This window comes from Ochlerotatus camptorhynchus, unplaced genomic scaffold, assembly GCF_037179485.1.
Source record: "Ochlerotatus camptorhynchus isolate MF236.1 unplaced genomic scaffold, CSIRO-AGI_Acam_v1.1 ptg000220l, whole genome shotgun sequence".
In the NCBI taxonomy this organism is placed as follows: domain Eukaryota; kingdom Metazoa; phylum Arthropoda; class Insecta; order Diptera; family Culicidae; genus Ochlerotatus; species Ochlerotatus camptorhynchus.
In genome coordinates this window covers 3,701,509-3,727,132 of record NW_027040710.1, presented here as the reverse complement: position 1 = coordinate 3,727,132, position 25,624 = coordinate 3,701,509, and the positions used below count along the sequence as shown (strand labels likewise).

Sequence of the window (25,624 nt, the reverse complement as noted above, 5' to 3'; positions counted from 1 at the left end):
GTTTCTTTATCATTCGATAGTTGCGCTGTGCACTTACTCAGAAAGTGTTCACAACATTTCGCATATTCGCACAGCTGTAACCTAGATCATTCCCGAAAAGATCCCCTTCTTCCGGGTGGTTCTGGAAGTGCACCATCAATCGATGCAGGAATGTACGGTTGAATGAATTTTTTTTTCAAGTGATGACCCTTTCACCGAATAAAATCGCAGCTATGGATCGGAAACCAACTAGTGTCCGCTAACTGACAGTTTCAGTGGTTTGCTGTCGGTACTGACGCAAGTTATTCCGATCTTCATCTATTCGCAAGGTCTGGAGAAGGCTGTATTCAGACTGTTTTGACAATGTTTTATGAATTTGAGGACCACGCTCACTTCAATCTTCTCCACCAGATGCTCAGTCGTTGAAGGTACCGGTTCCGTCGGACGTGCTGATTCTTCTAAAGAATTTTTTTGAATTTTTCTTCCAACTTCGTTTATCCTTCGAGATATCCTTGTCATAAATTTGGTTTTTATTCACTATGAGGATCCATCCTTAAAGTTCAATTAGTAAACAGAGGAGATTTTATGATACACTTTTAAAAGCCTAAAAGGCAACAATATATGCATTTTACTCTCATTTAAAACCGTATGGTTTTATGATTGCTTTTATAATGATAGAACAGGTTGATAGAGTATTTTGTCAAGACATTAATAAAAAAAAAGCTAATGAAGTTTATGATTGATTTTTAAAACAGTTTTATAGTGGGATTGAGAACTACTTTAAATTTAATTTTAAAACAGGACAGTTTTTGACTTCTCGCCAGACTGTAAAAGGTTTTTAAAATAGCGAAAAGGTGAACTACTAAGCAGGAACGTTTTACACTGTGAAATGCTGTATTTAAACTAAATGGATTATTCATTGCCATTATAAAACCATAATAAATCAGAGTGGATGCCAAATGATTGCAGAATTGTTACATGAGAAATATTTATGTGAATCCAATTTGTCAGTATTAAGGTAAAACAGCCCCATAACAATTATAATATATAAAGCGGTCTTCGATTATTTAAAAAAAAATTAAAAATAGCATGCTGAACAAGAATGAAAACAAAATTCAATTAATGTCTTAAAAAGCATAAAATTCACATAACCATTAAGCTTTTGACTGATTAAAATCACCAGATTTAGATGCTTAAAAGCTAAACAAATGTTAACGTGCTCTATAATTATTCAATCTAAGGCTGAATTAAAATCGTTGAAAGAACAAGTGTTAAGCATCAAATTGTTACCTGGACAAGCTATATTCAAATGTTTTACGAGATGAGGCAACCTTTACTCAGCATCTGTACAAGCAAATCTGGCTATATGTTATCCTGCTGTTTAGTTAGAAAGGCACTTATTCAACGTTTTTCCGGTTATAAAATAATCACTACACAGCTTTCACTTGAACCGGGTTAAATATTGTTGAGTTCATTGTGCTGCAAATCAAATTAATCGAAATTAGGTATAAGCACACCACCAAATTATTTACCCTGCGCCGGAACTTGGAATCGAACTAGAGACGACCACATTGGCAAACCTTGACACTACAAACTTAGCTACGCCAACACTTTGAAATGATGTAAACCAAAATCTAAATGCCCTTCTACAACGAGATCGCTGATTAGAGGCTTTATAATAGTGCCCATTAATCACTTTTCTCGGCTAGTTCATTGAATTTTGTAAAGGAGCGGAGTCAGAGCTGTAAAACTGCACAAGTCTAAAAATAAACCTAGTTGACTGTAAAAATGCTTCCAAAGTAGCGCTACCACAGTTTATTAGCTGAGTAGAGGTTGTTTGGACGTTGAAAAAACACTTTTGATGTATACGTTATTATATGTTGTGTAGAAGCCATCTAATTATCAATATATTCACTTTTATAGCTTCGTTTTGCAACAGCAAGTTGAAAGTTGATTAATATTTGCATCGACGTGACATTAGAGTTTATTGGTAGATGTTATTCAGTGCGACTGACAAATTGAATAATGGTTGTGAAAGAGTTGAGTAAACCCTCTTCAAAACTGTTTTGTTTGCTTCTGATTGTAGCATTATCTGCAGCTTTTTCAGCAACTTTACAGCACAACGCTGGAAAAGTTGGCTTATAAAGCTGAAAATGTTAGTTGAAAGGCTCGTACCCCAAATTCCCCTACTTCATCCCTGTTTAAAGCATCGGCAAAGTCAATTCCGAAGCCGTTCGTTCAAAATTGAACGCGTTCAACCATCGACAACCAAGAGAAACCACCCGCCAAACTCTAATAGCTTTAGTTAGGAATCAAGAAAAAAAAAAGTTCTTCTTATAATTTTATGATTATGGAATTCCCGTCTTCTTCGGGAAACTTTTCACTCCAACCACCCCAGCCTCTCTTCAGCGCAGTCAGTGTAACTGCTGTTGCAAAATTCCGGTAAAACTCTGTGATGGTGCTGCACCTTGCCCTGATGCTGGTTTCCCTCTGCTTTCGCCTTCCACCCACCAGCTCACCTTTTATCGCGCGCTCTGAAATGTGCGAGTTGATCCCACCGCAGCGCAGCTCACTTGGCACTTTGGTTGTCGTCGATGCACTTTTCTTGTATTAGCCACTTCCAGGCGGAGATGGAATTGCCACAATAAGCTGTAAAGGAAGTTCTTGGTGGGTACCTACTTGGTCGTATCAAGTTTTTTTCCTCTTCTTGGGTAAAGAATGAAAAGTTGTTTTCCATACACAACAAACGCGCAGCAAGTAGGTACCTACCTACAGGACGGAAGAAGTCAAATTTCGCTGACAATAACGTGGGATGGCAACTCAAGTGAGGAACCGGAAGGCGAACGGAAAATGTTAATTTTATTTACGATCTTGATTTTCATTCCGCGGACCGCAGGGTTTTTTTTTTTCGGGACTGCTTATTGGCTGGGGAAGTTTGACATCTTTTGCGGCAAACATATTGGGTGATTGGGTGGGGACGGAAAGTTTCTTCTTTTTTTGCTCCAAAGGACGGTACATTTAGAACCAAACGAAAGGTGGATAAGACTGTCGAAGAGAGAAGAATAAAAGTTGGAAATCATCACTCCCAGAAGGATCAGACTTGAGAGCTTTCGGTAGTTTAAACTTTCTAAATTGGAGTGCAAGATTTTGCTTCGACCGTAATGCGGGAAATTGATGGCATGGCTCTTGAGGTAGATTTTTTACTGCGACAGTATTGGGGGAACGTAAGAGTACTGGCGTTTCCTTGTTTATCGAACATAGGGAATCATATTCGGACAGATTTTTAACCGGATGAAATATCAAAAATTCAAATTAAACAAATCGAAAATATTATATAATCAATTTCAGTAAAAGTACAACAACCATCCATTCTTATCATCAAAAAGCATTCAATACATTAAACTTATTAAACTTCAGATCAATTCACCGATTATCTGTACAATTCAGTTTCTTTACCGCTTCAATTTCAAAGTCTTGCTGCGCCTCACTTTAGATATTTTTCCCGATTGTACCACTTCAGGTAGCAATCGTCTCCGAAGCACGTCAAGTACCCCATCAACTTCCGCCTGGCTAGGGCCGTTTCGTAGTGGCATCTGAACTGAATGATGGCAAACTTCTTGCTCGGATCGAACACCCGATAACCGATGTACACCTGGAATAAGACCACTTTCGTTAGAAACTGTTTCCACTTTTCACGCTGAAACAACTTACGCAACTGCCTCCACTAATAGCCTCGACAAAGCCCTGGAGCACCTGGTTCATCACTCCATCGTCAATATTCAGCAGCACCAGCTTCCGCATGTTCAAGCTTCTGCAGGCGTACAGCACAAATCGGGGCCCCAGTGGCAGCTGGTGAAACATGGCCAATGCCCGCTGGAAGTCATCCTCGTTCGTGTAGCGCACATACGCGATGCCACGGTTCAGGCCGGAGAAGCACATCAGCAGCCGAATCTGGTACACGAAGCCGGCCGTCGAAAACAGCGGAATCAGCTCCTGCTCGAATATGTGCCGTGGCAGGTGCTTGACGAATAGTTCCCACTCGTACGGTGGTTCCGGAATGTCCTGCGGGGGACCGATAAACCGCTGGCCGTTCACCTGCATGGTTTGGTATTCATATCCGAACCAAAACACGGACATTTTTCACACAAATTTAATGATTCTAACAAGGTCACAACCACGCTGCAATAATAATGCAAACCAAATGAGCTACTTTTGATGAATGAAATCGATGAGACGGTACACGCAAGGGAAAGGTAGAAGCAACGAAGAAAACTTCGATATCTTAAGATTTCACAAATACATTCAAGGACAAAGTCAAGGTTGTGTGTTGTGCGACTTTGTGTTGGTCAGACAGGAAATTACGGACGGTGGTCATACAAGTCTGGCAAGCGAGAGCGATTATTCATTCAAAAATCGATGAACGAGTGTTGGTGACGGGCATCCAATGTGTGCACAAGCTTGAGTCAAACAAGTCGATATATTCGGCGACGCACATCCAGTCGGTACTGTACGAACTAGGTACTGATCCTGAAAAACAACAAAAAAGTTAAGACACGAATCCATGGGGATACCAACACCAGCAAGGTCAAGGGCAAGGCTGACTGCACAGTGCACTACATAATCGCCATCTGTGTTGTTGTGTGTGCTTCAGCCTTGGTCGTTTCGCCTATTTCAATTTGGTTGGTTTTAGAAGGAAAGTTTCTGGCAGGTACACTGATGGTAGTGGTGATGCGTGTTGGTCATTCATACTTTCCTGTTCTGGAAAGTATGAATGATTACCACACATCACCATTACCTTCAGTGTGCGTACCAGGAACTAGAAGATACAAAAATGAAAGTTGAGGCAATAGGTACAACGTTTTTGGTGCTTTTGGAAGACTGAAAGAGCCGAAAACCTCTACACGCTAGTTCTAAACAACCCAAATTTGAATAGGATCTACTCATATCCGTCAAAAGTAGGGCTGCTCACAATAGAGTAAACAGAAGTTGGGACTTACAAGATGACGAATGGACAACATCAATCTGAATCCGAACGATGTTGGTCATTTGTCATCTTTTCAGTTCCAACTTTGTTTATTCAATTTTTGGAAGCCCTACTTTTGACGGATATGAGTAGATCCTACTCAAATTTGGGTTGTTTAAAAAAAAGCGTGTAAAACAGATATGGATTTTTTCCATCTACTTTTTCACGTAAATTTTTCGTTTTTCATATGTAGATCGGTTCCAAAGTTTTAATTTCAATCCACATAAAACTAATAGGTAGTTAGGCCTTTGAAGTAAATTTCACTATATTTTCATGTAACATCTGAGTGAAAAGATCTTCCCAAATCCACTAAAAAGCAACATGGATTTTATAGTACTTGCTAAGTGAATTTTATTTTTTAACTTAAATTTTAGTAAATTTCTTCGCAGCATCAAATTTAGGCGTTTTAAAATGATTTTTCAAATAATAAAAATAACTGGATATATATTTGTTTATTTATTTTATTGTTCAGCTTAATGCTGTTCATAAATTACGTAGACTGTTTAGGGGGCGGAGGGGTTGGCAATTATTCACGGCCCATACAAATTTTAATAATTCTGTATGGACAATTGTCTACGCAGGAGGAGGGGGGTCATGAATCCAAAAAACTGTGTACGTAGTTAATGAACAGCCCCTTACTTGTTTGAGCTATTTTATACACACACAAAAAGCATACAATCCAATGCAATGCAGCTGCCAGCCGCTCCCCGGCCAGCTGCACTTCCTCTGCCAATCTTTCGGGTGAGATGGTAAGGAAATCAAACTCGACGATTCCTCGTTCCACAAAAATATATGATTAGTAAATGGTGTATGACGACGAAAATAGAACAACTTAATATTCAGAAAATTCAACAAATCCAATGGAATTCCAAGAGAAACTTCTGGAATTTTTTTTAGAAAATTTCGCAAAAATCCAGAAGCCAGAAAAGTTTGGAAATCGGAAGCCAATCCCGGAGTAGCCATTTCCGATGACAGAAAATTCTTGGAGAACTCGATAGATATATCCGGTAGAACTTTAATTGAACTTCCTGGAGACGGAAGAAACTTCCAGGATACACTGGGAGAAGCTTCCTAAGATAGATTGGAAGAAACTTTTGAAAAAAGTCGTACGCCAGAGGACTTACGGAACAGTCGAAAAATACTTCAATGAGAAGATGGAAAATATCTGGAAGAAATAGATTTCTGGGAGATGTAAGCACAATATTCCCTGAAGTTCCTCACATGCTCTATTGATCCAGCAATTTTTATATTCATTAAACATCCCTGAAAACCCCACAATGTCCCAGAAGAAGTGAATTGCATTTGGGAGTATTCCATAATTCCTCGGAACTCCTTGAAAGTTCTTGCAATTTTCTAAAGTTTATAGGGATGTTTTGAAGTTCTCTGATCATCCTCGAAGTACGAAACTTCCCTGATTATTATGAAATTATCGGAAAATCTCTTATTTTCTTTTAAAGTTCCTGGATCATCTTTAACTTTTTAATTTTTTTTAAATTAATGAACAGCAGCATTAAAGTTCTCTGATCTTCTCGATTTTTTTTTTTTTAATTCTTTTAAAGTTCTCGAAACTGCCGACAAAAAACACAGAACTTCCCTTAAAATGTTCTCACAATTTTCTTATGTTTGTAAAACTTCCCAATAAAAAAAATTCTCAAAAGTTTCGTTTTCGAGTTTATTTTTATTTATTCAAAGGGGGGATGTTTCTCAGGGTCTTAAACTATGTTAATCATCGATCGAGTTTCCACTTGCTGCAATTACGGCCTCCACACGCTTCCGGAATGCACGGCAGGTTCTAATGATGTAGTGGATCCATTTCTCTCCAGATACGGGTCAATGTTTGTCTGAGGCTTGCTGTACTCGGGTGGCGTTTAGAACAGGCCTTGGCCTTCATGACGCGCCATATTGAGTAATCCAGCGGATTAAGATCCGGGCTAGATGGCGGCCACATATCCTTCGCCCAGAACGGAAGATGTTCCTGCAATATTTGGCTTCGGACCGTACTGTTCTTTGATCCACGGAAGAACAATATTACTTGAAATCGCGATGTAGACCTCCGTGTTGACCTTGTCGCCTTCTGAAATGAACACCGGGTCCATTTTTTTTTTGCCATCGGAAGCCACCAATCCAAACACCATAACGCTAGCATGATGCTTGTTCAGATACACGTTCTTGTGCTCGTCGGCCACGTCATTTACCGGAAGAGAACGAATATACCGGTCGGTCCTGGAATTTGATACGGGATCGACGGTAAACATGCTCTGGTCGGTGAACAGGATTACTGGATTTTTCCGCTTAAGGAAGTTCAAGATTTTCTTGCATCGTTCGACTCGTAGCTCCCAGATGCGGCGCCACGCAATCTTCCGTGCCGTAAAGTCACTGATCCCGTGTTCCTTTGCCATTTTCCTTATTGAACGCACTGGATTCACCCGAATCATCCTTTTGATAACCCTCGGAACCCGAGCTGACCTCGGACGACCTGTAGCCACCTTCGCGGATAGTTGTCCTTTCTTTTCTCGGTCTAAAACCCTTTTGACGGTCCACCGGGACACTACCACGGCGATTGAAATGTCTTTTTGCGACATTTGCGCGTGGGACAAATCACGAATACGCTGCCACTTCGTAATGGTGCACTGTCAAACTAAGTCAATCATTTTCTTTTATATACAGCCTACTACGGTATGAGCTAAAGGTTACGTGCATGCAAAGAAAACCAAGGCATTGTATGCACAGGTGAAACGGGAACCTTATTTGTACGATGGTGCAAACATTATCACGCATACTCATATTACTCAGAGAATGAATCTCTTTTACTGATTCGTATGGAGAATTTTTTTTAATCGTAAGTTACTCATGCGTTAAATGACCTACGCTTTAAGTATTTTTTTTTTCATACAAATGAGTAAAAGTGACTCACAACTGAGTAAAAGTTATTCAATCTCTGTGCTAGTTTCGTTTGCAGTGTGTAACGCAATGAACACCCCTGTTTATCACTCGACAGCCAAACAATGACTTTAGTTAAACTTTCTACGTTTCGCTTACTAAGCATTTGGACTATCTTTCGATGTCTCTCCTTTTTTTTTGTATTTAGCTGATGTAGGTGAATGAATAGAAAAAAAATATGCTACGATGTCCACGCTGCAGCGAACAAGTTCGAGGTCGACCCGTCCAACGAATTTAAATATTTAACATTTATAATGTGTGACATACCACACAAATTTTTTAAAACTGCCGATTTGATCGACATACAAATCATCAAAATCCATTGATTATTGGTAAAGTTATTAACATTTAAAGTCTGACCAATTATCGTTGCATTTCCCTGGATTGGAAGCCTTCCCGAAAGACGTAGTTAACGGCTTTTAAGTGAGCTTCAAAGAATTTGGTGAAGAATTTCATCTTAATTTCCAGGGTAAATCTGAGGAATATTTCAAAGAGTTCCTACAAAGAAATGAAACCAAATGCAAGGAAAATCCAGTTAATGTTTTAGGAGAAAACGTGTTACCAATGTCGGATCCACAGTTTAGTTTGGTTGTCTTTACTATCGAGACCTTCAGCCGTGGCCTGAATCTTTTCCTAATCAATGAAGACAACTTTATTTAATGATCGTAGACAACACAAAAAAAAATGTTTCAGTTTTGGGAAAGTTCTTGTTGTTAGAGACTTCAAATAATCTATGAATTCTCATGCTAAGAAGAGATTTTAATATCTCAGTTCATCAAGACTCTGCCCTAGCAGCACACTTGTCACTCAGTAGTTGTGGTAACTTGTATGTAGCTTATTTCAGTCCCAATCAAGTTGCAGCAACTTTTTATGAGGGAAGTGTGTTGCTTAGGTGGGACTCGAATATTCAAAATTTCGAACTTTTTAGCATTTATAATTTAAAATAGATCAAATGTCTCAAATGTCTGCGAAAAGAATTTTAGCATGTTAAAAAAATTTCAAAATCTTGAGAGCAAGCAAATTATTAAAAGTTTATGACATTATCATTTTTTAGAACTTCGTTTGCTTCTTCTTCTTCTTCTTCTTCCTTAACAATTTTGGTTTTATGAGGGTTCTGTAGAATGCTATAAAACCTCTATAAAACTTGCAATGATACTTGGGTTTCAAGGTTATTGATTTTCGCACATTAGCTTATTGCGTGCTCTCAACTTAGTGTTCTATTTGCATTTCCACAGTTATTACTTTAGAGCTTTCAGTGTTCACTTGTCGACAGAAGCAGACCACTCTCAATGTGTGTCACGCGACCGTCTGTTTACTCGGCAGCAACCATTGTGTGGTCCTCCTCATTGTTCTTCAGTCGATGCGTCGTCGACTTTGGAAAGCAACCGCAACCGTGATGAATGTGTAAGTGCTGATCACGTTTTGCGCTCATTGCTGCAATGGAAGTGCTTTGCCCCCCGTTGGCGATACTGCCATACAATGCACAGTGGTCCAGAATGCAGATTTAGCTGGAATGATATGATTTGAGCCTGAAATTGAAACTTTAGACTAAAAGTCTCTTCTACAAAGTTGTTCCTTATAGTTAGGCCCTTATTTTTATGACAATGAATTCTAGGGTGGTTCCTATTATCATTAAAATCAAAAATCTAACTTTTTTGTTTGAATACATTAAGGTATACAGTCTTGGGATAAATTATAGCTGAGCTAATTTTAAGCAACTTTGTTTCTAATAACTTTTTTGTATCTCTTGAATTGGCTGATTTAGAGCTATTTTCTTGAATTGAGTTAGGGTGACTCTTAAAAAAAACAGTTTTTTTGCTCTGTTTTTCTTATTTCGAATTTCTCAGCAAAGGTGTCTTCAGATAACTTTTAGATCTTAAAAAGGTGCAAATTTTTGCTGCACAAAACTTGTCAATATCTTTCGCCGATCAAGAGTTATTGACGATTGTATACTAAAAATATGCACTTTTCAAATAGTAATATCTCTGGTTGGGGCAAACAAAAAAAAAGTTTTTTTGCAGTATTTGAAAGGGCGTATGTTATTCTCATTAATATGAAAAAATTGGAGGTATATTATTTTTTAAACTCGTATAAAATGAATTTGAATTTATTCATATATTTTACTATATTTGGGTACATCTTTTTTTTTATTAGAAGAGATATAGGCAACAAATTTAGCTTTAAAACATCGTCTTAAAGAGTTTTAAAATGCTCTAGAAGATAACTTTCATGAGAATTTTCAAATAAAAAAGTTATTGGCAAAAGATGGATTTCATAGGACCACTCTTAACTAATTTGGATCTAAGTAAATATGTCGCTACGTCACTTATGATTTGATAAATAATGGATTCCAAATTGTGCTTATTGAATAAACTATGTTTGTCAACTTGTATTATTTAATTATTCAACGCTTAGTCTAATTTAAGCATTATTTACCATGCTCGAAACAGGTTTCTATAGTTTCACAGCAGCAAGCTATTTTATGCCTAACGTCCATTGTGCCTAACGTTCTTATGCCTAACGTATATTATGCCTAATGTATATTATGCCTAACGTTCGTATGCCTAACATATTTATGCCTAATGGAGTACACTCATTCTATATGCCCAGGGAAGTTGCAAAATTTTCCAATCCGAAAAATTCATGTTCGAACCGAGAATTGGACCCAGCCACCTTCAGCATGGTCTTGATTTGTAGACGCCTTTACCGACTGAGCTAAAGGATGCCTCATCATTTAGACCTGAGCTTTAAAATAACATGCGATGTTCCGAATTGAGCATAAATTCAACAAAAATAGGTAAGCCGTCAAAATTTTTTTTTCAAGGACTATGGAAAGATTTTTCAAAGCAGATATATTTTACTTTTCTCCGTCAATTTTAAAAATTGCGTAAACAAATTTGCCTTTTTCACGATGCTGTTTAAAATGTGACGAGAAAATCTTATCCTGTAAAAGATTTGATACTAATAATTAACTTTTAAATATATTATATTCATCAAATTTGTTCAAATGTCTGCAAAAAATACACAAACTGTCTTCACAGGAATTCAAATGGCTTCAAAATTAAGACCTGTCTTCAAATCTGTCCTCCATATGCTACCTGCACATTAAGTGTTCGACTGACTTTGGAGTGCGATCTGGTAAAGAGATTTCGGATTTGGTTCATTTTGCACTTTAAAATTGCTCGCCAGCTTACCGGGATTAAACATTTTCCGACAACCGACGCAATTTGCATTAAAGCAATTACCAATGTCAAACCCATCCAGGCATACAACTCAATGCTCTTTCCGCGTAGTATGGATGAATCCTCTTAACCTTCAACGGGTAGTAAATTATCAACCGTCTGCTGCGGGCACTTTCCGCTTGGAGTTAAATCCACCAGAAACACGGAATGTCATTATCATGTAAAAATATATTTATTTGTTTTTAGCATCCCACTTCAGCGACACGAAATAGGACGGGATTTCACTCGGTCGTCAGTGAGTGCCGGTTGGAATCAGTACTTAATGGGCCCAACCGACTGCTACAACTGGCAATGTCGAGTTACGCCTCATTTGCTCGTTTTGGCTGGAAAATAACAAATTTATTTCCAACCACCTTCCAATCCCCGGCCATCAGCAGCGTCCCGAAAGGAGTCAGCAATGTCGGTATCTATCCATTTCAGCAGGGCACGATATTTTGTGGCCAGTTACAAATTTACACCCGCGCGCCCACTCGGAAAGGAACAACCGACATCAGGAAGCAGATGTTAAAGGTCTCCCCTTGTTAGCAATCGCGACCAGCCACATTGGAACTAGTGACTGAAGTACTGTTCATGCGACGCAGACATGCCTATTTAATTTCACGGCCTCGTAAATGTTTGTGCTTAGCTCTGGTGACGAGGCGGTATGTTGCGAAAAATGCGTGTCCTGTACGTAAAGGCTGGAACGGTTTTCCGAAACAAAGGTTAACACAATACAGACGATACCGTCATAATCGATCGAGACCTTAGGATGTTAATGTATTATTTCAAAAGGTATGCAGCGTCAGCAACAGTGGTTTCTATTCCCAACAATTCGCAGATTTTAACACCGTTGAGGCCCGGTCCAGAGTCACCGTGTAGCGCCATAAATTTGCAACCCAATTGGTGAAAATCCAAAACGTAATAAACTACGAAATTTACCGAGATCCGCCCTTTTGTGGTTTTTCACGGTCCCACTCGGCGTGCGTGTTTGATTTGCCACCTATTTGCTCCAGCTCTCTTAACGGCCGAAATGCGGAATGGATAAATTCGGCTGCTACCGAAGCGTATCCCCAAACTCCGGTATTCTAGTCAGGCGAGGTCGACGCTGCGATGAGCGACGATGGTGTTATTAAAACATCTCTCATCCCCCCAATCTGTGATTAAATTTGAAACCGTTGCAATTTCGAAACGTTATTTTTCTGCTATACGCTTTTGAATTTTCCACTCCGGATGGATACATCCTTTGGGAGTCCTCAAAACGATTGGTGCTGCACACAGTTTGGACAGAACGAACAAACCTTCTTGACTTCGGCTTCTTGCTGTGCACATTTTAAGCTGTGCTGCTATCATAATAGAAAGATGAATCTTCTGCGCTCCTGCTCGTTCCACCCCGCTGCTGCCTAGTTCCTAGTTGGGGAAAGGAAAATATTAAAGAAAAACACTACCACCATGTGCGACGAGATGCTTGGGGGACAGGAGGGAGTACGGAAAAAAATAATGTTGTTGCTGGAAAAGAACATTAAGAACATCTGCTTTTTATTATTTTAGATTTCCACTTGCCGCCCGGCTACAGTTTGGGTTTGCTTGAAGCGATTGAACAAAAATATGAAGGGAGTAAGACGTTAAGAGCCAGTGTTGAGGGTTTCGAATGCGAAGATTATGAATTTTTTTTTCCGCTGGGGTGGGATCGAACAGTTGAAGCAATGTTATGGTTTAAACTACAATTTGGGCTGCTGAGTAGATATAATGTTTATACAAAAGTGTGCCATTGTCCATCTACAACCAATAGGGAGAATGGCTCTAATATTGGTCTATGGATCTAAGATTGGGCCCATCGCTAAAAATCTGCTATTTACCTATTTTATCTACATCTATGCCACATTGGGACGGTACAAATGGATATTTTTAGTCACTATTGAAAATTTAGTCGATTACTGAGTAAATTCAATGTAGTTTTAAAGTGTTATATGAAAGGCAATATTGTAGGTAAGAAATGCAATGAACGGGATCATGTTTTTTTTGCTGAACATAATCTTACAGAAAAGCAAGTACGGGAACAGACCTGTCGTCTACTAATAGTATACGAGATTATTATTTTCGTATTCCGAGAACAGTTGCTAGAAAAAGGAGATGATCACTCTCCGTTAGAATGACGTCAAGAGGGTTAGTAACACCCGGTGCGGATATGTTGGATTTCGCCTCCTCTCCCAAACATTTGTGATTTTTATGAACTACAGAACAATTTTCAAACACATTGCAAAAATGAGCATGAGAAAAGCAAGAGTTCTTTATTAAAAATAAAACAACATGGGGTTAACTACCCCATTTCCGGCCTATTAAGCACAACCCGCACTTACTCTTTCTTAATCTAGCGCAGTTTAGCACCAAACGGAATGTTTTTATTACTGATGGCTTCCAAATTTATTTACCTTTCCGTATGTACCGTAAGATTTGATAAAGAAAAACCAATCGTTGAGATATTGTCAAAAGTCTAGCATTGCTTCTGGACGCCAAACTCGGCCTACGGATTCTAAACTCGGCCTAACGCATTGAAACGCCGTTGAAACGCCAATGAATTCACTTCGGCCTATCGGATGAAGATAAAAATTGATTCGCTCGGAGCGCTTCTTTTGTTTTTGGGAATAATGGTTGCAAACCTTCATATCACGCGTTCTCATTGACTTCGTGCGGTAGCTTATTAACTAGAGTATCGTACCAAACGCATAATTGACTTGTTAACTCTGAAATCATGGATTTATTTGAAGTTTTCTGCTCGATAGGCCCAAAATGGGCGATTAGGCCGAAGTAGTTCTCTACTCTATTTCAGGCTAAGGCCTTGTTGTCCTCTGCTGTCCGAAGTAGTCGTCTCTGTTGAGTAATAATTTCAGCACCGGGTACACTGAGTTCAACCCTGATCTAGTGGTACTCCTACAGCAGCGACGCTATGATGCGGCGTGACAAAGACAGAAAAGAAAGCAAGCAATTATTCTATCTACAAGTATGTTTCCATCAGTCTGTACACAACCTTCTAATAATAAATACCGTCCTCGAATTTGCTCTGAAACCACGTTGCGCTTTATTTGTCTTTCTGGCCGAAATCCCTATTTCCCAATAGGTTATGGGCCCAGAATTCGCAAGTGCCGGGAAGAACAGTAATTGAATGTGTTTCGAACGTTTTACGTTTTCGTGAAAATGGAAAAGGATACGGAGTCAGTGCGAGTTCCTCTGTTTGACGGCACAAATTATCCGTCATGGAAATTCCGGATGCTGGTCGTGCTCGAGGAGCATGAGTTGACCGAATGCATCGAACGGGAGGTGACGGAAGTGGAAGTGCTGAAAATCAACCAGGAGGACAATGAATCTGCTAAGGCAGCAAAATTGATCGCGTTGGGAAATCGTAAGAAGAAAGACCGCAAGTGCAAATCTCTTCTCATTTCACGGATCAGTGATAATCAACTAGAGTATGTACAAGACCAGCCATCCCCGAAGAAAATTTGGCTGGCGCTGCAACGGGTGTTTGAGCGAAAAAGTATTGCGAGTCGCTTACACCTAAAGATAAAGTTGCTCACTCTTCGACATGAGGGCTGTGATTTGCAAGAACATTTCTTGACATTTAATCGTTTGGTGCGTGAATACAAATCGACCGGTGCGGTGATCGAGGATGTTGACGTGGTGTGTCACTTGTTGCTTACGCTGGGACAGGAGTTTGCTACGGTAGTGACCGCGATCGAAACGATGCCGGAAGAGCATTTGACGCTTGAATTTGTGAAATGTCGCCTGCTCGACGAAGAAATTAAGTGTCGCGGAAAAGATGTCGAGTTGTTCGCTCCTAAGCGTGAGCCGTCGGCGTTCGCCGGGAAGCCGACCGGTGCTACGAAGAAATGGAAATGTTTTGTATGCCACAGGGTAGGACACAAAGCGGCAGAGTGCCCAGATCGATTAAAAGTGATGAAAGAAGACATAAACAAGACGAGTGCTAATGTTACCGAAGAGAAAACTGGTGGAATTTGCTTTGCCGCTGGGAATGTTCGTGAGGAAAAAGTGCAGTGGTAAGCTGATTCGGGTGCCTCCGAACACATGAGCAACAACAAGAGTCTCTTCGAACAGTTAGTGCCTCTTAAGAACCCGATTGAAATCGCAGTTGCACTGAACAGGAAGTCTGCGACCGCGAAGTATTCAGGATCGATCAAAATGATCGCCGCGAGTGAAACCACGAAACGCGAATGTACTCTAGAAAATGTTCTCTTTGTAATTTATTTTCGATCCGGAAAGTGGAAATGGCAGGAATGGAGATTATCTTCAAGAACGGTGGCTTGAAAGTTCTGAAAGATTCAGAAGTTGTCGCGTGTGGTTGGCGTCGTGGACTGCAATATGAAATGGAATTCTATGCGAAGAAGAAGGATGCTTCGTCGTTATATTCGTGTGGGAAATTGCAAAAGTGCAATGAACTGTTGCATCGCCGGTTTGGCCACATAAACGAGAAGAACCTTAAGAAGATCATGAAGAAGAATATGGTGAACGGATTCGAAAAATGTTTGATTGAAGACAAAAGTGAAATGTACTGCGAGCCATGCATCGAGGCGAAGCAAACGCGAAAGCCGTTCTATGAGTGCTCAGAGAAGAGAGCTACGCGTGTGTTAGAATTGATTCACACAGATGTGTGTGGACCTGTAACTCCGGTGGGGCATGACGGCAGTCGTTTCTATGTCAGCTTCATTGACGATTGGAGTCGGTTTACAATCATATATACGATCCGATCGAAGGATCAAGTGTTGGAATGTTTTAGACTGTACGAGGCCATGGTCACGGCAAAATTCGAGCGGAAGATTTCACGTATCCGTAGTGACAATGGGGGTGAATACCGGAATAAAGAATTCGAGCAGTTCTGTCGTCAAAAAGGGATCCAGATGGAATTCACGGTTCCATACACCCTGGAACAAAACGGCATCAGTGAGCGGATGAACCAGACGCTGGTGGAGAGGGCCAGATCGATGCTCATTGGTTCCGGTGTCAACAAGAACTTCTGGTGCGAAGCCGTAGAGACGGCTGCATATCTGGTAAATAGAAGTCCAGCGAGTGCTGTTACGGAAGGTAAGACACCATTTGAATTATGGGAGGGTCGAAAGTCGAATGTTTCCGGAGTGCGGGTATGGGGCAGTCCGGCTTACTGCCATATACCGAAGGAGCATCGTAAGAAACTCGACAGCAAATCGTGGAAGGGAATCTTCTTGGGATACCACAGTAATGGCTACAGGATTTGGGATCCAAAGCGAAAGAAGGTGGTAGTGCAACGGGATGTGATCATCGACGAATCTGGAACATCGGCATCGATGTCGACAGATTTTCAGAGCCATGAGGAGAAGTCATCAGAGATTGAAACGGTTCGATTCGAGTGTGAAGTGGAGAACAGTGAAACTGATAGTGACGCTGAGAAAGATGCTGGAAACGAAGCAGCGAGCGATGCCGGAAGTGAATACGGAAGCTTAAGTGATGGTGCCGACTCAGGTGGTGATGAAAATCTTGGATCTGAAGATGACAATGATTCAGCAGGGGCTGCTGGAGGATCATCGGAGAGAAGAATCAGTGGCCGAATAAGGGCACCTCCCGTATGGCATAAAGATTATGATTTGAACTGTGCCTGTGCATTGAGTGCGTTAAATTTCGTTGAAGATTTCCCTGATACGTTGGCGGAAATTAAGAAGCGGGATGACTGGCCGCACTGGAAGATTGCCGTCGAGGAGGAGATGACCGCTCATCGGAAGAACGACACGTGGAAGCTATGCAAGTTGCCGCAAGGGAGGAAACCAGTCTCGTGTAAATGGGTTTTTAAGCTGAAGCGTGGTGAGAATGGAGCTGCAGATCGTTACAAGGCTCGATTGGTAGCTCGTGGATTTTCGCAACGTTATGGATATGATTACACCGAGACGTATGCCCCGGTAGCAAGATTGGACACAGTACGTACAGTTCTAGCTGTGGCAAAACAGGAACGTTTGGAAGTGCATCAAATGGACGTTAAAACGGCCTTTTTGAACGGACACCTACACGAGGAAATTTATATGACACTTCCTGAAGGTTTGGAAGGAGGACCAAACGATGTATGTCGATTGAATCGATCGTTATACGGTTTGAAGCAAGCATCAAGGGCGTGGAACGAACGCTTTCTCCAGTATGTTACCAAGCTAGGGTTCAGGCAAAGTGAGAACGATCGATGTCTGTATATACGAGGAGAAAATGATAAAAGGGTCTTTTTGCTCCTGTATGTCGATGATATACTCATAGTCTGCCGAGATCTGCGGGAAATAGAGAAAGTGAAGAATCATCTAGCCCAGGAGTTTGAAATGTCTGACCTAGGCCAGGTTGGCAATTTTCTGGGAATGCGCATCGAGAGAGATGTGATGAAAAGGACTCTATGGATTTCGCAGCGTACGTACTTGGAAAGCCTCCTTAGACGATTTGGAATGGCTAATTGTAACCCCGCTTCAACAGCAATGGAGAGTCGATTGAAGCTAAAAAAGGGTGAAGAAGCAAACAGGTCCAGTAAGCCATATAGAGAGCTCGTGGGTTGCTTGGCATACGTCGCACAGAGTTCGAGACCTGATTTGTGTGCATCGGTGAACTTCTTGAGTCAATTCCAGAGTTGCCCCACGGATGAGCATTGGTGCTATTTGAAACGCATTCTTCGGTACGTGAAGGGAGCTTTGGACATTGGATTAGAATTTCAAGGCGGTGATCAAGCTGAGGCATTCGTCGTCTACTCAGATTCCGATTGAGGCAATGATGTTACCGACAGGCGATCAATCACTGGCAGTAACTTCGTGTGTACGGTGGCACTGTGGCCTGGCTTACGAGAAAGCAACAGACTGTTGCACTTTCGTCTACTGAGGCGGAATTTGTGGCACTATGCACCACCGCTTGTGAAGGCATTTGGATGCGTAGACTTCTGTTTGACTTGGGGGTTGTTATCGAAGGTCCAGTGACGTATTTCGAGGACAACCAGTCGTGCATCAAAGTAACGGAGGAGCCACGTGATAGTCGACGACTGAAGCACATGGATATCAAGTTCAACTTTATCCGTGAGCTTGTGCAGGATGGGCAGGTTGCCATTCGCTATATTCCAACGGGGGAACAGTTGGCGGATGTTATGACAAAAGGGCTGCCGTCTGTATCGTTTAACCGTCTGCGAGAAGCAATTGGATTGCAGAAATTGAGCAGGGGTGTTGAGTAATAATTTCAGCACCGGGTACACTGAGTTCAACTCTGATCTAGTGGTACTCCTACAGCAGCGACGCTATGATGCGGCGTGACAAAGACAGAAAAGAAAGCAAGCAATCATTCTATCTACAAGTATGTTTCCATCAGTCTGTACACAACCTTCTAATAATAAATACCGTCCTCGAATTTGCTCTGAAACTACGTTGCGCTTTATTTGTCTTTCTGGCCGAAATCCCTACTTCCCAATAGTCTCCACTCTACTGTTGGATCGCTTTCTAGAACCATTTTCACTTGGTCGTTGTGCGGCATTCTTTTGACGTGCCCAGCCCACCGTAGTCGCCTAATTTTTTGCAATGTAGACGATGGAATTCGTGGATCATTCGCCTCCTCTATGTTCCGTAATGCATCTGCCCTCCACCGTAGATGGTACGCAACACCTTCCGTTCGAAAACACCAAGGGCGCGTTGGTCCTCCACGAGCATAGTCCAGAGCTCGTGGCCGTAGAGGACCACCGGTCTAATTAGCGTCTTGTAGACAGTCAACTTCGTGCGGAGGCTAATTTTATTGAACCGGAGTGTCCTCCGGAGTCCAAAGTAGGCACTATTCCCTGCCATAATGCGTCTTTGAATTTCTCTGCTAGTATCATTTTTGGCGGTCACCAGTGAGCCCAAATACACGAACTTATCAACCACCTCGATTTCGTCACCATCAATCTGAACTCGGGGTGGGAGGCTAACATTGTCTCCCCTAGAACTTCTTCACCTACACCTTAACTCAACCAAAAATCAACTTCTGTTCTTACTGTTGGTGGCTTGAATTGTTACTTGGGTGAGGCTGTATAAATTAAATGAGTAAAGCGTTTACATTGAGAACATTGTTAGTTAGGCTGTGCATAAAATAGTAAAGATATATGAAGGTTTAAAGGTCGCGCAAATGAAGTTTGTATGGAGATTTCGGTGAATTACTATGGTAAATTATTGATTTTCACTTACATTGCTCTAACGTTGAAAACATAGTATGTGGTTGTCATGACAATGATCAATAGAATGTGAAGCAATCCGTTTTTTTGTATTTTCATATTGCGGGGTTGTCAACAAACTACCAAGAATTACGTCCGATTGTTGAGGAAAAACGTCACTTTTGGTTTTATAATCTGAAACTCATATTGTAGAAACTGAAGCTTTTGATCAGTATAGTATTCCGGGATATATTGTTGCTGCTTGTTTATCACATTCTAGACACACTGGTGGTGTTACTATTTATGTCAAAGAATCAGTTCAATTCAACCTTCGTACCAACGAGGTTATTGATGGCAACTGGTTCTTGGGCATTACAGTTGTACGTGGCATGAAGATGGGTAATTATGGTGTTTTGTATCATTCTCCCCATTCTAGTGACCAGCGTTTTGTTGAAGTTTTAGTGAACTAGCTCGAGACATTCCTTGATTCTAGTAAATTAAATATATTGGCTGGTGATTTTAATATTAATTGGCGTGATAACTATAATTGGAATCATTTGAAGCGTTTAGCTGATTTAATCAATTTAAAACAAACGCGTATTTCCTGGCACAAGAGAACTTTAATTGACCACGTTTATTCCAATTTTGATTCCATTTGTTCAGTTACGGATACTGATTTGAAAATAACCGATCATGAGACCTTAGTGATTAATGTATTTGATTATATAAATAACAACGATGAATTAGTAAAATTGAAATGCTGGAGGAAATATTCGAAACAGGATGTTTCGAATCTTGTTGAGAGGAGCGTGGATTTTCCATCCGTGGCCGGTAACCTAGATAAATCTACAGCTGTTCTTAAAAACACTTTGAACACGTGTACCAATAAACTAGTTGAGCTAAAGTCGAACAGCTGGTACAATTTGGATCTTTTGCGTCTTAAACGGAAAAGGGACAAATGGTACAAACAGTTTTGTAGATCAATTAATGACAATCATTAGAATGGATACACAATCGCTCGTAATAAGTATTCACAATCGATATAGAAAACTCGTTGTGAATATGTTCAAAGGAAGATTGATCAGCATCAAAACAACAGCAAAGAGTTATGGACAATTTTGAAATCTTTATTAAAACCTAGTAATTGCAAACCGCAGTCTAGTGCTTTTAATGGCACATTAGAACAGTCAGAACAAGTAATTGCATCTTAGTTTGATGATTTTTTTGTCGACGGTGTTTCATTGATTAATCAATCCATTGAATTGGTCGATGAACCTGATGAAATAAAACAGCCAGTTAATAGTAGTTGTAGATTTGAAGGTTTTCACCCAATTACATTAGATGAACTTAGAGTTATTTGTTTTTCATTAGGAAAATCGGCTGGAGTAGATAATGTTAATGCTAGAGTTATTCAAGATTGCTTTCATTACATTGGCCCCATCTTGCTGGACCTTATTAATTAATCATTGCAAACTGGACATATGCAACACATTTGGAAGGAATCCTCAGTGGTTCCTATTCAAAAAGTTGCTGGAACGATTTAAACTGAAGAGTTACGTCCCATCAACATGTTGCACAAATTAGAGACAAATTTAGAACTTATTGTTAAGGGGGTAGTACACTTTGAACGTCCAAAAAGTAAGGCATTTTCGTTAATGTTTTTAAGCAATAAAACACTCAGGGATGGCAAATATGTTATAACCCGTTTATTAGTCATCCTTCGAACTACAATTTGTATTTTTTTGAACTCGATTGGCGTCTTCCCGTGGCCGGTGCACCAGGTCGCGCGGGCGTCCTCGCGTGGAAGTCGGAAAACAGCGTGGGAAAATACTCCTTTCCATGTGATCCTGGAACATAAATCGAACAAAAATCCTGATTGGTAATGAAATACATATTCCGATTTTTTTTAAATTATTTTTTTCAAAAGTATATTTTCACCCTAAAAATGCTTTCCAAATCGTGGATTAAAAATCCATTTTTGACAAAATCGAAAATGTGGATACGTATTTCTAAGCAGAATTTAATTCTGAACAAGAAAACCTAGGCGATATCCAAATTTGATGATAACTGGTTAGAGTTATTTCCCACGCCAGTTTGAAAAACCCCGTTTCGAGATAAACGCGTTTAAAGATAAAATCTCTCTCTCAGCGCGCCTGTACATGTTTTAGGAAATCGCTTCGTAAAGCGGTAAGGAATATTCTGGTGGACTTGGAGTATTTTCTAAGTTAAAGTAACATCCCAAGGAACATTTTAAGCCAAAAAAAATGCATTTTTTTTTGAAAAATCCAAGTGTACTTCCCCCTTAAAGGCCAGCTGGAGCTGGACTATTTAAATAGTAATAGTTTGTTGATAACAGAACAATCGGGATATCAGGAAGGTCCTTCTTGTGAAACCGCGTACATGGTATAAGCGAAGAGAAAAAAATACTTGGATTGTGAAGATACTATTTTTGCTGATTTTTTTTTTTTTGATCTAAAACGCGCTTTCGAAACAATATCTAGGCCCTTATTGTTATGATCAATCAAGCGCTTTGGAATTACGAGTACTGCATATAAATGGTTTGAAAGCTATTTGTCTGCTGACAGAACTCAACGGACTGTTCTTAATTATTCTGTTTCCAGTCCCGTGGGGACTAACCTTGGAGTGCCCCGGGGAAGAGTATTAAGGCCCCTGTTATTTATTATGTATCTTAACGACATGAGACGTGTTTTACGATTTTACCGATACCGATACCGAGTAAATGAGAACGTCTCTGTTGTAACTGATGATGGGACTATTGATCGCGAGATTTGCACTTGGAGGAAACTTAATTAGTCGTTTCTTCAAAAGTTAAGCATCTGGGAGTAATTCTTGATAGCAAACTCATTTAGAGCTTACATTTGGAGCAAGTCATAAGCAAGGCTATAATGCGCTAAGGATAAGCAAAAAAACGTTTGGTAATATATATATGGTAACTGAAACCAAAAATGATCGTTTGGATGATTAGTTTAGTAGCCAAAAACAAAAGTTAAAAATGCTATAAAAAAGCTCGAAACGTTGCAAAGACTTACTACAATTTTCATCATAAGAGCAAATCATAGCAAACCCTCTTGCTAGAGATGTTGAACATTTATTTGTGCAGATAAAAGCCAAGAAAACGTACTAAGGTTGAAAAGAACAAAACAGTTTTTTGTTAGGGGTCATCTCAGTATTTTAGAGGAATCTAAAATTAATTCGTTATTCAGCGTCACTGAACCTAGTCACACCGAATGGGAATTAGGGGATCTCCAATAGTGGTATCTTGGAACCAGAAGGTTGTACCAGAGCACTAAAGCTTGGATGGATAATCGGTATGTGGTGTCCCGGAGGAGCCCATTTAAGCAGTTTGAAGTCTGAATAACGAATTCTGTATTTCATGCAAGTTACATCGTTTATATAGCCAGAACGGCTTCAGTTCGACAAAGTTCTTACAATTTGTTTTGTCTTAGGTCTAATGTGAAAAAAAAGATAGAACGAGACGCCTGGGAAGATGTTGACAAACATTGAACAATTTGGCCTTTACGCATCCTATATCGATGGTGGTGCTGATGGTGCTGATAATTGAAACTTTTTGTTTTCCTTACTTGGGTCTGCTAGTGCGAGACCTCTGCGGCGCACCAACGCTAGAAAAAGGAAACATAACTTATTTTTTAACTCTTCATTTGTTCCAAATTCAAAATAAATTACATTTCATGATAACCTCGGTGCTCCAGCTATTACAGTAACATACCAGCCTTAATTGTTATGATATATATCTATGTGTTTTTACATTATTCCTGCCTTGGCAATTCAGTATTTTAAACAGGGTTTTTAAACCTGCATGTCAGTATAACAATTTAAATCTTAAAACTAAAAACTAACACTAAATCTTATCTAATTATAAAGAGTATACATCGATTTTTGCTTGAAATTATTAATTATTTTGTTGGACATCTGCTCTAAAGTCTCAACCTTATAGTCACTTTAACGCTCTTGGATCATTCATGACTTATCCGGGGGTGAGATTTGAACTCGTGACTTTGGCGTGAGAGGTATGGATGCTAACCACTACGCCGGGGTCACCCCCCCCCCCCCCCGACATCCAGCGGGAAATTTCGTAATGATTTCCAGTCGGAAGCACAATAAAGGTACATTCGACTTATCCTGCAAAGCAATTCTTCGTAGCTTTACCAGACAGAAGAAGCTTTCCAAGTCGGCCCGAAGCAGAAGTGATTGATGTAGCATTTATTACTATTGCATGAAACAAGCAGAAACCCCGTCTAGCGGCAAAACAGCGACGAATATCTGATGAGGATTTGTCTCGTTTCCTTTCCATCGCTGCAAGCTTTCCGAAACAAGGCTGTCGGTTACAGAAATGAAGAATTGCTCTGCTAGCTTCTACACAAGCCACACGTAAGCCATACCTATGTACCTATGTAATATATCTAGGAACGTTTTTCCTCATGACAGGTTGCTTGTCAAGCGGTATGACGCTTTGGAAATTACTTGATTTGTTACCTGTCCACCTGTAAGCTGTGACTGGCTTTTTCGCGTTTACGGATCTTCTGACAACAACAACAACAACGACAACTTGAGGGACTGAATTTAAAATAAGCTTTCAACGTCAAACTACCTACTAACTGCCAACCTGCAATGCAATCAATCTCAAGGTGTTTTCCTTCAGGGGCTCCATTCAATCACGACTATGACAAAACAAAAATTGTGTTACATCGTCGTGCACTCTTGCAAGAAACACAAGTTTCGTAAACTTTCTCCCCCGGAAAAAGCTCCATCACATCATCGGACCGGTCGAGACACTCTGCCACTTTCCCACAGACCAATTGTTTGGATTCCTTTTTCCGGAACACGCCGCCCATGCCACCTCTGGTGTTGCTTGGAAGTTGGTTTAATTTTGTTTGTTCTTCTCGGCTCCGGTGGCCATCAGCTAGGTCGTATCCGGACGGAACAAACCAACCGACCGACCGAGTTGGACTGATTTTTTTTTGTTTCTCCCATCATCTTCCGCCGGTGTCCTACTGGCACTCTGACTGAACTGGGAAAACACACTGAAATTTTTTATTCGTAATTTCTCTTTTGCTCATTTCGTAAAAACGGGTTTCGAAGATAAAACAATTATTTCGTTTGATCTGCGAAACATTCCTATTGCATGTCATCAGATAAAATTTCAACATTACACTTAATTCGTAGAATACACGAACTGAATTTCGTACGGATAGTAAAACTACCTTTTGGTCGTCAGTGCAAATCAGTTTATAGCATACAATTTAGTTCCTGGGCAGCTAGAAGAACTCGATCATCATCATGAGACAGCTAAATATTAAAAACGGTAAGTACATTAATGTGTTGTGATGTGATGTGTTGATGATACTAATAATCCAATTGATCATTTTCAGGATGTGGTTCCCGTATGGAATCCGGTTTGCAGCTAATCCAGTTGTATTTTATTTTAAATTCCTTCATCGCAGGATTAAACTGTGTGCATCGATGTTTGTGCTGCCCACGTTGGATGGATGCAAGTTACGAAACGAAATTACCCAATGTATTTGTTACTAATTAATCAGCGTTAGCGGAAATCCAGCGACAAAACAACCCACGGAATTAAAGACGTGCTGAGTGATGATGCCCCGAATATGAATTAAAAATGGTTGTACAATGCGTATCAGCGGGTTTGTTTGCGCTGAGTGATATTTAGTGCGACAAATAAAGAAGTAAAATTGTAATGATTGTTTGTTTTTTTGTATATTTGATGATGATTGTTTGTTCCACCAGTACTCTGCTGTTGTCCTCCCAGGTGACCATATTCATATTATTGTTGTTTCTGCTGGCACTGATTGTTGGGCAGATGCGAATCTACTAACTTTTTCGAACATACAACAATTGCTAGAAAGTCACTCTTACTTTTCAACGAAACTTTCGTAAGTGTGTATTGTTTATCGTACAATGTATGAATGCTGTTTTATGGGTCTACCAATTATTCGTACTCTTCTTCGTCATTGGCATTTTTACATACGAATAATTCGTAGCGATTCGTAAAATGCAAGAATGCTACGAAATCAATTAGGTTGGTACATTAAACGAATCTCGCTTCATACATAGTACGAATCTATTTAGTTGCAGATAGCAACGAATGAATTCGTGGCACAAACGAACGTTTTCGTAGTATAAACGAAATTTTATTTTCAGTGCAGTGATGTTTGAGTTTGCGTTGCCTTACTCTTCTGACATGCCTTCCCCGTTTTTCCCCGGCATTTGGCACATCATGATACTTACAGG

At 40.1% G+C, this 25,624-nt stretch overlaps 1 protein-coding gene across 1 annotated transcript; it reads right to left on the bottom strand.

Moving 5' to 3' along the window:
* Window positions 1–3,463: 3,463 nt before the first annotated feature.
* LOC135703688 (probable RNA-binding protein 46) lies at window positions 3,464–4,116 on the bottom strand. Its single transcript, XM_065224967.1, has 2 exons — window positions 3,691–4,116; window positions 3,464–3,631 (listed from the first exon to the last, which is right to left on the bottom strand). The coding sequence occupies exons 1-2, from the start codon at window positions 4,114–4,116 to the stop codon at window positions 3,464–3,466; spliced, it is 594 nt and encodes a 197-aa protein (XP_065081039.1).
* Window positions 4,117–25,624: the final 21,508 nt, after the last annotated feature.

Coding starts and splice junctions, on each gene's coding strand:
- LOC135703688 (XM_065224967.1), bottom strand. CDS start 4,116: ATGTCCGTGTTTTGGTTCGGATATGAATACCAAACCATGCAGGTGAAC. Junction 3,632..3,690: donor CTATTAGTGGAGGCAGTTGC/GTAAGTTGTTTC, acceptor GTCTTATTCCAG/GTGTACATCGGTTATCGGGT.